Here is a 16142-nt window from a genome sequence, read left to right as displayed (position 1 = left end):
TTTGACTTTTTAGGGTGTGCCAAAGCTGGAGTATGTAAATGGATGTCAGTATATATTTGAGTGGGACACCAATGTTGTATGTGAGAGAAACAAGACTGAGGTTCCTAAAGGCAATTGTGTCTATATGGACCCCATCACAAGGGCCACCTATAATCTGACAGGCCTCAAAACCAATCAGCCAATTCAGGTGAAATTTTTACCTCAATCATTGCTTCGAAATTAAAGTTTTTGCTTTTTTCTTAATTTTGAGAAAGCAATTGAAATACCCAATCATTTTTTTTTGTTTGAAATTTTTTTAAATAAAGTTACTTTGATTGCACTCTCCATTACTGATTATGATCATTATGTGATAAAATTTTCTTAATACATGTATTCAGTTTTAAGTTGTTCTTTTATTCTTTTTATAAAATGAAAGAAATTGTGTTCTGTTAAAATATTCAAAAAGTCATTTCTAGATTATGCAGCTAACAGTTTGTCTGCAAGTGCACTGCAGATACGAATCTTGAAAATGTATCCTATTACTCTATTAATGTTAAGTTACAACAGCGGCTGTAGCAAACATGTCAGGGATGTGTGTTATACTCAATGTTCATTCTTTCTTTTAGCTGACCAGAAATGGTGTGAAGTACTTGATAAATCTCTGTGAAGGTTTTGGTGCCAATTATTCTGGTTGTGAAGATTCCTCCATTTGTCGCTGGAATGGGGTCAAAGGTCATGGTTATGGCAAGGTCACTACTGGTCAGTTTATCTCTAGTGAGGAACAGCTGAAACTGGTCTACAACAACGGAGAGGACTGTCAAGGTCTTACTTTTTCTCTGCATATTTGTTTTGTGAAATTAAAAATGAGATCAAAAGTGAGCATGTCTAAGTTTTATTGCCGTGAAGCCATGAAGATGAAATGGGCTCATTACATTTCATCTGAATTTTGACTTAAACTCTTGCAATGGCCATAGGGAGTAATGTTTATGAAATCTACATCCTTGTTCGAGTACAAGCTCTGTTACAACACACTTTGAAAAATTACGCACTTTAAAATTTTTTTTCAAAGTGCGTTAAATTTGGGACCAAATTAACGCACTTTGAAAAAATAAAATTTCTTCTCAAAGTGCGTTAATATCGACCATATTAAAACTTGAAAAAATGTGTATGGCTTGGTCAATATTCTTAGGTATGATAAATAATTTAACCTGTTTGATAAATTCTTTGGGGATGAGGTCACTTCAGGATGTGAAAGTGTGAGCTTTTGATTTTTCTATGCTTTGAAAATTCTTTTCTCTCTGAAATGTTTTACTGTAATTATTTTTTTCCAGTTTGCGTGCATTTTATGTAAACTAAAATTTATTGAAAGTTTTCAACGTCGTACTTGTTATGCAAATGCATATATGTGGGTGTAACATAGGCATCGGTACCGGAAGGGGTAGGGGGATTGGACACACAACTGTTTTGCAAAGATATACATATAATTATTATAGGCACATTGAAAATTGGGCTTACCTTGGGGGGGGGGGGGGGGGGGGGGGGGGGGGGGGGGGGGGGGGGGGGTCCACTTTCAATTTGCTACCGACGGCTATATACAATGTATAAGAAAAAAAGAGTTAAGCTGAGAGACCCTCTACTTCTCCTTGTTCTCAATGAGGTTAAATGAGTACATGTAAATTTAAAAGTTTTTCGAAAGATATAATTATTACAAATTGATTCTCTCAATTACTTAAATGTAAGTCTAGAATTTTTTGTTTTATGCATATTTTTTCAAAGTGCGTAATATGTCCCCGCGGTAAAAAATGCATATATACACTCTTAAAGCACTTTGAAAATTTTTTTCAAAGTGCATTGAGTGTGTCCCAAATTTAACGCACTTTGAAAAACATTTTCAAAGTGCCTTGATTTTGTCCCAATTTTAACGCACTTTGAAAATTTTTTTCAAATTGCGTAATTTTTTTAAAGTGCGTTGCCACAAAGCTCAGAATTCAAACTGCAGAATAAGTCCCTGTTGTTTATACCAGAGAATGTCATTAATTATGTTAATTATGTTTGTATACAGGTAACAGCCAGGGAGTCATCAACTTTGAGTGTGAGTTGTACACTTACCCAGGAACTCCCACCATCACAGTAAGAGCCTCTGTTTATAGAGAGTAGAATTAGTTGACCAATCAGTCATTTGTTGGAGAGAATTACTTTGATATAAAAAGCAAAGGACCATAAGATTTTCTCCTCAATTTACATAACTTTTGTATTTTTGTGTCAGTTTAAATGTTCAAACTGTATTTCAATGTATAAATTTGATCTTCTTTTGTGGCCCCACTTAACTCCAGTGGACATGATTTGAATAAATTTGAATCAGCTCTACCTTGTGGAATTATTCCAGGATGTCATGATTTAATGAACTTGAAAGTCTTCATTAATTATAAATGCTTTCACACAAAAAGAGTCTAACTCTCTTTTAATCTTTTCTTAATTGTTTCTCCCTTCATTTTAACAAACAAAACAACGGTTAATGTTCATATAGTGTTGTACAATTCATAATATATAACTTAAAAGCAAGAATGTAATATGTTTTACGGTGTGACCGTTGGGGCGAGCGCAGTTTATTTACTATCATAAACATACACATGTACTGTCTATCATTCAAGAAAAAGAAAGCAAAAAGAATAAAACAAAACAATAAAAAGAAATCATTTCCCAAGCATTGGGATCGAGATTCCAAACTTCTCGGAAGTTTCCGACAAAATCGGAAATACCCGAACCGTTGAAGTGACGAAAGTATGACGTCAGATAAAAAGTTCTGTTGACTTAGGACGCAAACGCTAGTTTTATGGAAAAGAGATTGCATTAAATCGTTCTTTTCAAGTAAGCTGTTGCTATGTTTTAGCCACAATGTTGCTATGCACCGCAACATGTTTTCCGAGTCTCAGGGAAGCAACCGACATAACTTCGTCAAAATTCGTAAGTTTCCGGTGACGTCATTTGTATCATTTCCGAAGGGCAAGATGAAGGCTGGTGTTGTAGCATGGGGGTATTTTTTTTAATAAGGTAAGGCAAAATCATTTCGTTACAATTTCGGTAAGAAACAATGTTCCTTTAATTTTTTTACTATTTTTGATTTATTCGCGCAAAGGACATTGGGTAGTGCAGGAATTCTGGGAATGTTGCACAGAGAAATTTGGCTGACGTATGTACAGATTTCAATCCGAATTTCCTCTGTTCATACACGTTAGTCTATTGAGCTCGCTTCGCGACACTCGCTGCGCTCGCTATTACTGTCCCGGTTAGGTTGGTAACAATGTATACAACAATTATGAGATAACAAGATATGTGACAATAAGTAAATGACAAGCTGAACACTCATTTCAGTTCACCAGTGAGTGTCAGGGGACATTTCACTGGGGTACCAGGGCTGTGTGCCCCACCATAGCTGACCAGTGTACGGTGGCCAAACATGGACATGTATATGATCTCAGTGTGTTGTCACGGCAACAGGGAAGCTGGAACTTAACAGATGCACAAGGAAACACGTGAGTGTGTTCAACAATCAGAATTAGTGGTCTGTGATAAGTGTACACCTGTATCATAAAATGTAGTAGCTTAGTACACATACATTCATCACCTGCATACTTGCCAACTCACCCGATTTCGTCGGGTCACACCCGATTTTTCAACCCGTAACCCGATTATTTTTTATGACCCGGCGGGTCATGCTTATCACCCGATTTTTGCTGAACAGCCCGAAAATCTCCCGATTTCCGGATTTGGTTCGTAAATTAGGTTGCACTTTTAATTTCCAGTTACAACCCAAGCTTAAATCTACGTAAACAATGCCGATGGATTAATTATCAGTGCAGGTGTGAACAATTAACTGGGTGAAATGTTTTGACAAATCAATGTTTGAAGTCAATTAAAATGGCTTCCGATAGAACTAGATCGTTATCAGGGCCAACAGGAACAAATTGAACCAAACAAACGTCTCTGATTGAACCAAGAAAAAAGAGAAACGATATTTATGTACATATCAAAGAATCTTGGAAAAAAAAAAACTTTCATTCTAGATAATATAAAGTGATCGAAGACAGTGTAGGCCTAAATTCACATTTAAAACATATTGCAGTAGTTAGTTAATTATGAGAGAGGAAAAATAACTTCGATCAAAACTGAAATTGGTATACTTTCAAATTTAGCAGAAACTGAAAAGTTTTTTGTTTTTTTTTAAATGCACACTTACTTCAGGTCAATACTCAAATATGAAACCTTCAATTCTCATTTTTAACATGTAAATTAAATCAAATTATCTATGAATTTTTTGTCATAGTAAATTAAATCCTTTTTCAATAAAAAAAAATTCCCAATACACAAATACTTTGTATATATATATATGTATAAAATTTAATCATGGTAAATATGTCGTGAATGTCTTTACGCGTTATGACCAGATTTTTTACTTTCCAAATCTGGTCATGACCAGATTTTTACATGCTGGAGGTTGGCAAGTATGATCACCTGTTGATTAATATTGCATGGATGAAACAATGTTCATGACAAAAATAATTCCATTATGATTTTCAATTTTCATATAATTTCTAATTGGATGGAAAAACTGTGTTAAACAAAAGTGTTATAAATTTATGGTTTGTTTTTATCATTTTGTTTCTATAGTAAGTATCTCTTTATTAAAGGAATGAATTAATAGCTACCCATTTTATACGGTATAAACTGGGTTGGGGCAGTTTATGCTTTATGAACCGCAAATCAAATACAGCATTACAACCAGAATTAAATTATGTTCCTTTGTAGTTACTGGATAAACATTTGTCAGGGTGTTCACAATGGGCCGGGTACAGGGAGCTGTTCTGACCAGTCTGCGGTGTGTCGCCGTACTCCAGATGGCAGGGTTCACAGTCTGGGAATGGTCACCTCACAGAGCCTTGTTATAGGGGGTATGTCAGTCATGTGACATATTATTCCTGTTAATCTTCTTGATTGCATTGTCAGTTTGAGTAATTTTATTACAATCTAGCTGTTTCCCACTATTGTACCAAGTAAAGTAGCCTGGTGCCAAGATAAGAGAACTTTCAGTCAGCATATTTTTATGCCCCCAGATCGAAAGATCCCAGGGGTTTATTGTATTTGTCCTGTTAGTCTGTTCCTCTGTCTGTCTGTTGTCAACTGTAACTTAGACCATAACTATTGAGAAGGTGAGGTTATGAATTTCATATTTCACACTTGTATTCCTTGTGACAAGACCTTTCTTTGGGTACCACCAAATTTGACCATGACCTTGAAATTTGACCTACTTTAATAAAAAACACACACTTTAACCATGGCCATAACTTTTGAATAGCTGGAGCTAGGGCTTTCATACTTCATATACTGTAGAAGTACTTTTTTCTGCGAGGTATTAATTTATGCTCTGTACGCAATCACAAATTTATGCGGAAATTTGTCCAGTTAATATACATGTAAGGTATATAGGGACGGTCTAAGAAATCAGTGTAATTTTCTACCTGCGTATTCAACAGAAATTGAGATTCCACATAATTATGACACTGTGGAAAAAAGTACATCTACAGTATGTATTTAATATATTGTGAAAAGACCTTTAATTCTTTTTAGCTCTTCTGAGCCAAAGGCTCAAAGAGCTAATGCTATGGCCATTTGTGCGGTGTGTGTTAACTTTTTAGAATATGGGCCATAACTCAAGAACCCCTTGGCCAATTATTGTCAAATTTGTCACAGGGTATCCTTGGCCCAAGGGCTACCATTTATACTAAAATTAGGGGTGGGACCCTAAAACAAGGGGAGATAATCCCGAAAATAAAACCAAAAGTACTGGTTGCTAAAAAATCTTCTTCTCCAGAACCACCAGGCAGATTTTCACCAAACTTACATACAAGGGTCGGGATATGTTGAAGATTAAAAATTGTTCAAGGCATGACCCTGGGGCAAAGGGCGTGGTCTCAAGGTCACTTCAAAGTTGACCAAAATTTACATCTATTAAAAACGTTGATATTTTGCTGACTATAAAGACTAGGATCATCAAATCTTGTAAGTTGATGCATCTCAGGACTTGACATCATGTTAATACAAAAGTAGGTCACGGTGACCTACTTTTTAAATTTTACGGGCTTTTGTTTTCAAATTGATTTGGAGGCATATTTTGGACACTTTAAGGCCTATGATCATAAAACTTTGTCAGTTGGTGCATCTTGGGTCCACTAACAACATCAACTTAAAAGTAGGTCATCGTGACCTACTTTTTAAATTTTATGGCTAATCTTTTCTAAAACATTTAGTCCCATTATTTCATACACCGAGAGGTTTAGAATCACCAAATCTTGTAAGTTGATGCATCTAGAGGCCTTAAAACATATTTATCAAAAAGTAGGTCACTGTGACCTACTTTTTGAACTGTGCAGGCATTTGTTTTCAAATTGTTTATAAGGCATATTTTGAATACTATTAGACCTATGATCATCAAATTTTGTCAGTTGATGCATTTTTGGTCTTCAGAAAATGTCGACCAAAAAGTAGGTCACTGTGACCTACTTTCGACATTTTATGGCTAGATTAAAGTATCTCGGGTACTAATTGGCTTAGAATCATTAAAGTTTGTTAGTTGATGCATCTTGGGTTTTCGGAGATTAACGACCAAAACAAAAAGTAGGTCACAGTGACCTACTTTTGACATTTTTGGGCTATATTTTAGTATCTCAGGTACTTATTGGCTTAGAATCATCAAACTTTGTCATTCGATGCATCTTGGGTCTTCGGAGCATGTCGACCAAAAAGTAGGTCACAGTGACCTACTTTCGACATTTTATGGCTAGATTTAAGTATCTCGGGTACTAATTGGCTTAGAATCATTAAAATTTGTTAGTTGATGCATCTTGGGTTTTCGGAGATTAACGACCAAAACAAAAAGTAGGTCACAGTGACCTACTTTTGACATTTTTGGGCTATATTTTAGTAACTCAGGTACTTATTGGCTTAGAATCATCAAACTTTGTCATTTGATGCATCTTGGGTCTTCGGAGCATGTCGACCAAAAAGTAGGTCACAGTGACCTATTTTTGACATTTTATGGCTAGTTTTTAGCTGCAATAATGTAGCCCTCTCCGATTTTTTTTTATCTGATATTTTCTGGAGAGGGCTACAATTCCATAGCATCTCCGTAATGGTGCAAAAATATTTTTTAAATACGAGCGACTGCAGGCCGAATAAATTGTTTTTACATTCAACTTACTTCTAATAAGACGAGATTTTTATTCACTGTCGACATCATAGCTCGTTAAACGCGAAAACCATGTAAAATAAATCTGTGTGATTTCTTCTCGCTTATTTCGCAGCCATGACAGTTCACGCGTGACGTAGTGAGAGTTGCGCTTGAAATTTTGAATAACTCAATAAAGCAAATGTCGAGGTAAATAAATAATTGTGATGAATAGTAACACTAAACATCGATGAATAAAATCATTCCATGTGTCATTCTTTCGTAAACAGCGATATTTAGGCTTAAAATAAGGTAATTCCAAAGAAATCCGCTCCCTGTAGATCCTTAATCTCATTGGCTGTCTCAAAATAAAATCTGTCAAGGTCAGTAAACATGGCAGATAAATTTAAGTTGTGATGTTGACATACACGAAAAATACTGATATATTGATTGTTCTGTATATTTCATGTTCGATTTATGTATGGGATAACTACATTTTGGAAGTTCAGGTAAGGCATATAAATAAAATAGCTGTTTACAGACAATTTGAGACGAAATCCGTGCGGGAGCGATCCACTCCCGCTCTGCGCCATTAGAAAGATCCTAAGGAGTTGTAGCCCTCTCCCAAAAAAAAAAAAAAAAAAATCGGAGAGGGCTAAATTATTGCAGCTAGCTAGTTTTATGTATCTCAGGTATTAATTGGTTTAGAATCATCAAATTTTGTTATTTTATGCATCTTAGGTTTTCGGAGCATGTTGACCAAAAAGTAGGTCATGGTGACCCACTTTTGAATATCTCAGGTATTGATTGGCTTAGAATCATTAAACTTCAGTAGATGCATCTCGGGTTTTCGGAGAATGTCGACCAAAAAGTAGGTCAAAAAGTATGTCACAGTGACCTACTTTTGTCATTTTATGGCTATGTTTAGGTATTTCGGGTACTTATTGGTTTAAAATCATCAAACTTTGTTATTTGATGCATCTTGGGTTCTCGGAGAATGATGATCAAAATATAGGTCACGGTGACCTACTTGTGACATTTATGGCTATATTTAAGTATTCTAGGGTAAATATTGGCTTAGAATTGTCAAACTTCAGTGCTCCAAGTTGCGACTAAAATGGTCGCATTTGCGACCAAAAAATTGATTTTGCGACTAGAAATGAAAACACACTTGCATTTTCGCGACTGAGAAAATTTGGGCTGAAAACGTCCAATTTTTAAGATCGGGATCGAGATTTCATTTGTAAAGATTCTCTATCAAGAAAATGTTTGCAGACATATACTTAAATACACTTTACAAAGCGTTGCATGGACTTAGATCACGTAATGTTATGACAGCATGGCATGCTGTACAAAGTTTGATAGAACCTGAACCAGAGACGTGGACAAATAATGTTCCTGATAGAATGGCACCCAAACTTCGTACACTTTAAAAGATCCGACCTTGTTATTGAAGCATTTGACCAATTGCTTGCATATCACAATGAATCATGATTGTATTATCATGCTAAGGCCATAATAAAAATATTCCTAGATTCTCATCCCCGCCCGCCCCGATTTTATACCCCCGCCTCGATTTTTTTATTTCTGTTTTGCTTTGTCTTAATTCTGATCGGGATTGATATTCATCTACCATTCTACTTTCGTTTTAAATCCCGCGAAAATCGACATGATTTTGACAGCTGAAAACATAGTCATTGCTGTAATACATGCGTATATATATATTTTAAACAAGGGTCATGGGTTGAAAAAGATTGGTGATGTGAAGTAAGAGATAATTGAACCTTTACAATGAATTTTATTCGGGTATTGTAGATGAAATTACACCGATTGACCAGGTCAATAAGAAATCTGCAAAATTGAAAAAATAAAAAAATATAAGATAAAAGCCGCCCGCCCGTCTCGATTTTTAAAAAAATTCGGATGAGAATCTAGCAATTTATTTATTATGGCCTAATAAAGAGTGTTTTGGAGGCATTTATAATGACTGTGTAATGGGTTAGGTACGTAGTAGTAAGTAAACCTGACAAACAGCAGGCAAAGTCCTGTCTCAACAGCTGTCAAGCTTGTATTTTCATTTGATAAAATTTTATTTCTGTAATCAGATTACTTGTGTTCTTCTGTACAACCACAAGGGTACATGTATTCAATAAAAATATTTCATTCAACCTAGCAAATTTTTATAGTCACAGTAATAAGTAATCTATGATATAATAAAGACATAATACATATCCTTATTTAAATTATCAAGTTTTATTTACAAAGTGTATTTTTTTTTATGGCGAGTGAAATATTTGATTATGGCGACCAGAAATTCTGAAATGGCGACCAAAAAAATTTTTAGGTCGCCATTTTGCGACCTGAGAGCAAGTGTGACTTGGAGCACTGAACTTTGTCAGTTTATGCACCTTGGGTTTTCGGAGAATATTGACCAATAAGTAGGTCATTGTGACCCACTTTTGAATATCTCAAGTACTTATTGGCTTAGAATCATCAATCTTTGTCAATTAATGCATCTTGTGTCCTCAGAAAATTTCAATCAAAAAAGTAGGTCACCATGACCTACTTATAGTATTTTATAGTTACATCACAGGGGCATCTTATCCACTCTGTTCTCTACTTCACATATAAAAATACACAAGGGAAGAATCGAAAGTAGCACACGATTTTTAAAAAAAGTCAAACAACAACTTACTTGAGAAAAGTTACACAAATCCTGAAAGGAACTAGCGCAAATAATGTCCTAGTACTTATCCAGGCTAAAATATTCCAGATATATCCATCGAAAATAGCTTTTATCCAACTAAAACCCCAGCTTTCTGCACAGTGTGAATCTCTACGCCCAAGAAAAGATAACTCACCCAGATGACAATAGGGTAGTGCCCGAAGTCTTCCAATGGCACTCGGAAGGCCTCGGGTACTACCCTTTTGTCATCTGGGTGAGTTATCTTTTCTTGGGCGTAGAGATTCACACTGTGCAGAAAGCTAGGGTTTTAGTTGGATAAAAGCTATTTTCGATGGATATATCTGGAATATTTTAGCCTGGATAAGTACTAGGACATTATTTGCGCTAGTTCCTTTCAGGATTTGTGTAACTTTTCTCAAGTAAATTGTTGTTTGACTTTTTTTAAAAATCGTGTGCTACTTTCGATTCTTCCCTTGTGTATTTTTATATGTGAAGTAGAGAACAGAGTGGATAAGATGCCCCTGTGGTTACATTTAAATATCTTCAGCCCTAACTGGCTAAGAATCATCAAACTTTGTCAATTGATGCATCTTGGGTCTTAGGATAGATTGTCTAATTTAACAGAAGAGTGATTCAAGGCCCTTGGGCCTCTTGTTTACCTTGACCTAAGAGTTTGACCCACTTATTTATTTAAAACTTTAACCTTGGTTCTAAACTTTGAACAGTTAGAGCTAAGGCTTTCATATTTCACATGTGTATTCCTTGTAACAAGACCTTCATTTGGGTACCAAACACTTTTGACCTTTGGATTTTGACATGCATTCTAGAGAATTCAGTTTTTGCCATAAGCTGCCATACAGGGCTATCAGTGTTTCACAAATTAAACACATCTTGTTTAATTAAATATACAGTAAGTGTATCTCATTCAGGCTAGTTATTTTTCAGCCTAGACTGAGCTTATGAAGAGAGCAGAAAAGAGTTGTGTGTGCACACTGATTTCCAAAGTGTTAGATGTATTTTTCCAGAATTTGTATCCATTATTTTTTTTTATTTTGACAGATGATGGGAAAACATTAAAACTTGAATATTCCAGTGATGATTTAGCCTGCACCAATAAACACAGACGGAGTGATAACCTGAAGACGAGAACTGTTATACAGTTTGAGTGTGGTCATTCTGTTGGGGGACCAGTGTACATTCCCAGGTAATCAACACAGTTATAGAATAATTCACATTTCAGAAATGATGATGGACAGCGTTGGACTGCTGTATAGATAGTATGAACCAATCAGAGGGCATCAGAATTCCAGATCATTTACTTATTTAACTTATTTATACTATAAAATCACGTATTTTCATGGGGTCAAATTTTTGTGGTTTAAGGAAAAATATATGTTTGTGGGGATTTGATTTCATGGATGGAGGATTGTTGAGTAGTTATATCTGTAAAAAAAAATACATTTCATGGTGGAGGTAAATTTTTGGGTCCTTTCATACCTTCAAAACCACAAAAATTAAACCCCTATGAATATTAAGTGATTACAGTATCATAATTCAAATACACAAAAATATTTTCACTTTTCTCTCGATTTTTTGTCCTTAAATTAGTTTTAGGACATTTTTGAAGTTTTGAATTATAATAAAGATAGGGATGTCAACGAATAGTCGACTATTCAACTGTCAGTCGAATGGACCGATGATGGAATAATGAAACGACATTCGAATATTAAATAAATGCAGGAAAAGGAGGTGATTTTTAACTCAAAATTAATAAAGCGTCATTCCTCAAACCATCATAGTATCTGCCCTCAGACGAATAAGAGCTTCAACACAGTCACAGTATATAAATAAATTTCCACATTGTATATATGGAAAGTACAGTTACTGTAATAATATACCGCGATAATTATGTCTCAATTACTGACAATTAATGCAATCGAATGTTAAACTAAGGAAAATAAATATTTTGACATCCCTAAATAAGAAATTAATTGAAATGTTCAATATTTACATTAATTCAAAATTAATTTACAGAGGCTGAGCATATGTTTTTTTAAAACTCTCATCGATAGCGTAGCGAAAAGAGTTTTTGATGTATAAATACGCTATCGATAAGAGTTTTAAAAAAATGTTCTGAATAGTCAAATATCGTTCGAATAATGCAATCGAATGTTTGACTAAGGAAAATAAATATTTTGACATCCCTAAATAAGAAATTAATTGAAATGATCAATATTTATATTAATTCAAAATTAATTTACAGAGGCTGAGCATATGCTGCCCGTGTATTACGCATTTCTTGTTATTGATATTGTAGACTCTCCAGTACCCGTGATTGTGTGTTTGAGTTCAAATGGAAGTCCATCGTTGCCTGCCAAGTGGAGAGGTAATAAAATTATTCTTTATATTATTATAAAGAAACTGTAAAACAAGGTAGCATTTCAATGATTGTCAAATGATAAAAGAAATAAAAATAAAAGACTCTTTAAGAAATTTTTGCTTTGAATTAAAAAGAAATGGGTAAATATTTGTTTCATTATAGACACAGTGTTCAAGAAGACAAAGGCAAAATAATGGACCCCAAATCTGGTTCTATGATAAATATCACTAAGTTGTATGGGTAAGTTGTCTAACAATTTGTAGCATAGCTCCTTATGAATAAAGGATAAATTATTAAAAATGCAATTTGCCTTCTTATTAAACATCATTGTCCATAGTGCATGTTATCATTTTAAGAATGAAAGGTTTGTTTATTTTGTTTTCTTACTATAGATTTTGACTATTAGTAAGGTGTATATTTACAATCATTTTTAGAGGATTTATTCCTCCTCTCAGTCAGTTTTGAAGGTGCATTTCCTAGTGTAATAAAGGAAAGGAAATTGTCTTATAAACTAATTCATGCATGTGACATCTGGCATCTTTCTTTCATGAAGTTTAAAATGATCTGTATTGTCCATTGAATGATACTTTTATTTTCATTTTCAGTATTTTCATATTTATGCCCACTTAACAATTAATTTATGTTGAATGAAAAATCCACCCCCCTACAGAAAAAAGTCAATGTATACACATCCCCATCAGTAAAAGTTGTGAAATGTCCACTGTTTTTTCTTCTTTATCAGCCTGTACACTGTGTCTGGTGGCTCTACAGATTACCAGATTGACTTGTCAGGAGAGAGAACCTCCTGTTCTGGGCAGACAGTCGTGTGTAAGCTAGACAAGTCCCAGGATACACAGACACCTGTAGGACTCAAAGCAGGCCGCCAGTTCTATATTGAAGGTAGGGTGAAAGTTTTATATCAAAGGCAGAGTGACAGTTTATATTGAAGTTAGGGTTAAAGTTTTATACACTTTTAATTATGGAAGTTAGCCACTTAAAATTGGAAGTTACGATTCTCGGGCCTGTGTGCAACTATTTTGAGGTAGCTGTTTTGCAAGTTTTATCTTGTTTTTGATACAATTGTGGCGGTCAGCCAGTGGCCAGATAGCTCAGTCGGTAGAGCACCTGACCGGAGATTCAGGGGGCCCAGGTTCAAATCCCGGTCTGCTCTGCTGCATTTTCTCCTGTTCTGTTCCGTTTGGTGCCATGCCATGCCCTTGAACTGACAGGTGAGAGGCCTGCCATGGATTAGCGTGGGTTGGGGTCTTTTGGGGCCATAGACCTTTAAGGAGGGAGGATCATGGCAGTTAGCCTGGTTTGATCGCTGATGGCCAGATAGCTCAGTTGGTAGAGCACCTGACTAGAGATTCAGAGGGCCCAGGTTCAAATCCTTTTCTAGTTTGAAGCATTTTTCTCCTCTCCCATATGTTACACAATGAAAATTTGAATATATGGAGACCAATCTGGAAATAAAAAAAATTTGCCGTCATTGCCTCAGAGTTTAATATTGGAATAAATCTGAAATTTTATTGAAAATTTGAGTCTTTTTTCAGATGACATTGTAGAAGTGGAGCTGAAAACAAAAAGGAACTGTGATAAAGATCCTCAGAAGAAAGTGACCAGTATAATACAGTTCCACTGTAACCCTGGTGGAGTGGTAAGTTACCAGTATTATACAGTTCCACTGTAACCCTGGGGGAGTGGTAAGTCACCAGTTTTATACAGTTCCACTATAACCCTGGGGGAGTGGTAAGTTACCAGTATTATACAGTTCCACTGTAACCCTGGGGGAGTGGTAAGTTACCAGTATTTTACAGTTCCACTGTAACCCTGGTGGAGTGGTATGTTACAAGTATTAAACAGTTTCACTGTAACCCTGGGGGAGTGGTAAGTTACAAGTATTATACAGTTCCACTGTAACCCTGGTGGAGTGGTAAGTTACCAGTATTATACAGTTCCACTGTAACCCTAGGGGAGTGGTAAGTTACCAGTATAATACAGTTCCACTGTAACCCTGGGGGAGTGGTAAGTTACCAGTATTATACAGTTCCACTGTAACCCTGGGGGAGTGGTAAGTTACCAGTATTATACAGTTCCACTGTAACCCTGGGGGAGTTGTAAGTTACCAGTATTATACAGTTCCACTGTAACCTGGGGGAGTGGTAAGTGACCAGTATTATACAGTTTCACTGTAACCCTGGGGGAGTGATAAGTTGCCAGTATTATACAGTTTCACTGTAATCCTGGGGGAGTTGTAAGTTTCCAGTATTATACAGTTTCACTGTAACCCTGGGGGAATGGTACACGTAAGTTACCAGTATTGTACAGTTTCACTGTAACCCTGGGGGAGTGGTAAGTTACCAGTATTATACAGTTTCACTGTAACCCTGGGGGAGTGGTAAGTTACCAGTATTATACAGTTCCACTGTAACCCTGGGGGAGTGGTAAGTTTCCAGTATAATACAGTTTCACTGTAACCCTGGGGGAGTGGTAAGTTACCAGTATTATACAGTTTCACTGTAACCCTGGGGGAGTGGTAAGTTACAAGTATTATACAGTTTCACTGTAACCCTGGGGGAGTGATAAGTTGCCAGTATTATACAGTTTCACTGTAACCCTGGGGGAGTGATAAGTTACCAGTATTATACAGTTTCACTGTAATCCTGGGGGAGTGGTACTTGTAAGTTACCAGTATTATACAGTTCCACTGTAACCCTGGGGGAGTGGTAAGTGACCAGTATTATACAGTTTCACTGTTTTACAGTAACCCCAGGGGAGTGGTTTGATCATATAAACAGTATAGGGGTTAAAGGGGGTGATAATTTTTAATATGAAAAAAAAACAAGTACTATTTTGGACACCACTTTTTGTTTTTTGACAGAATAACCCTGAATTTCTGTTTGATTCGGTGGACTGTACATACATGTTTACTTGGGAGAACCCTTTCACATGTGCACATCCCATTGTGTAAGTTATTCAAAATTATATACAAGATAAATCGGAATTTATAAATATTTTGTCTAATATATTTTAAAAATACCAACTACATGTAATCATTTCTTACTATTTCATGAAAATAAAGTGTTAAGAAAATATGATGATCGATTAATTAATATTAATTTCCACAAGTACTGTGATTATTGGACTGTATGGTGTACCTGGTTATTAACAGTGTGAATCCTCAGCCTATAGGAGATAAGACATCATCACATACATCATCATCCAGTGTCAAATCTAAAACAGTGGGCACCATTGTAGCTGTCTTCCTTACCGCCATTGTTATATGTCTGCTGCTGATCGTGTTCCATAAGAAGGAGAGAAGGTCTGTAAATACAGTATTGACACATATCTATTGTAAGCATATTAAGGAATGCACAAACACATAACATACATGTACTTAAAATTAAAGTGTGTGATTTTGTTGCTTTGGTTGTTCCATCATTGTTTTAGACCACATCTGTGAAGCCTTTTTAGTTAAGATGAACGTGTGCTGAATCAGCATTCCTGGGATTATTCATTCAATAGAGAGATGATTGCACCATTTAATTTTTAGAGATGATAGCATTATTCAACAGTTAGAGATGTGAAAATACCATTTGATTATACCCCTGTTCTTGAGGAGAGGGGGGTATACTGTTTTACCCTTGTGTGTCTGTCCGTCTGGTTAGCTGTCTTTGTCTATGCCTAACAAATTTTTGGTTGAGTTTTCTCAGCAACTACTCATGGCAGATGCTTGACATTTTAGCACATTCTTTGCTGAGGCATGCATATACAGGAATCATTATTTTTCAAATCTGCTGTCAGCTTCTTGGTTATCATGTGTGTCTGTCCAAACCATACATAACAAATTTTCGTCGCAATCTGATGTCAACCTC

The 16142-nt window shown here is 35.7% G+C and overlaps 1 protein-coding gene across 1 annotated transcript in view; it reads left to right on the top strand.

Moving 5' to 3' along the window:
* LOC134228394 (cation-independent mannose-6-phosphate receptor-like) overlaps positions 1–16142 on the top strand; it is a 91080-nt gene that overhangs the window by 60788 nt on the left and 14150 nt on the right. Inside the window, exons 30-41 of the mRNA XM_062710045.1 lie at positions 14–187; positions 606–801; positions 2042–2109; positions 3352–3512; positions 4786–4928; positions 10947–11091; positions 12205–12273; positions 12430–12507; positions 13010–13167; positions 13821–13924; positions 15149–15234; positions 15440–15589. Coding sequence (XP_062566029.1) covers positions 14–187; positions 606–801; positions 2042–2109; positions 3352–3512; positions 4786–4928; positions 10947–11091; positions 12205–12273; positions 12430–12507; positions 13010–13167; positions 13821–13924; positions 15149–15234; positions 15440–15589 — 1532 coding nt within the window. The remainder of the gene's footprint in view (positions 1–13; positions 188–605; positions 802–2041; positions 2110–3351; positions 3513–4785; positions 4929–10946; positions 11092–12204; positions 12274–12429; positions 12508–13009; positions 13168–13820; positions 13925–15148; positions 15235–15439; positions 15590–16142) is intronic.

Source organism: Saccostrea cucullata, unplaced genomic scaffold, assembly GCF_032062105.1.
Source record: "Saccostrea cucullata isolate Sc308-1 unplaced genomic scaffold, CSIRO_AGI_Scuc_v1 ctg2219, whole genome shotgun sequence".
Classification (NCBI taxonomy): domain Eukaryota; kingdom Metazoa; phylum Mollusca; class Bivalvia; order Ostreida; family Ostreidae; genus Saccostrea; species Saccostrea cuccullata.
The sequence above is the reverse complement of the archived record's forward strand: the minus strand, read 5'-3'. Positions and strand labels throughout refer to the sequence as shown.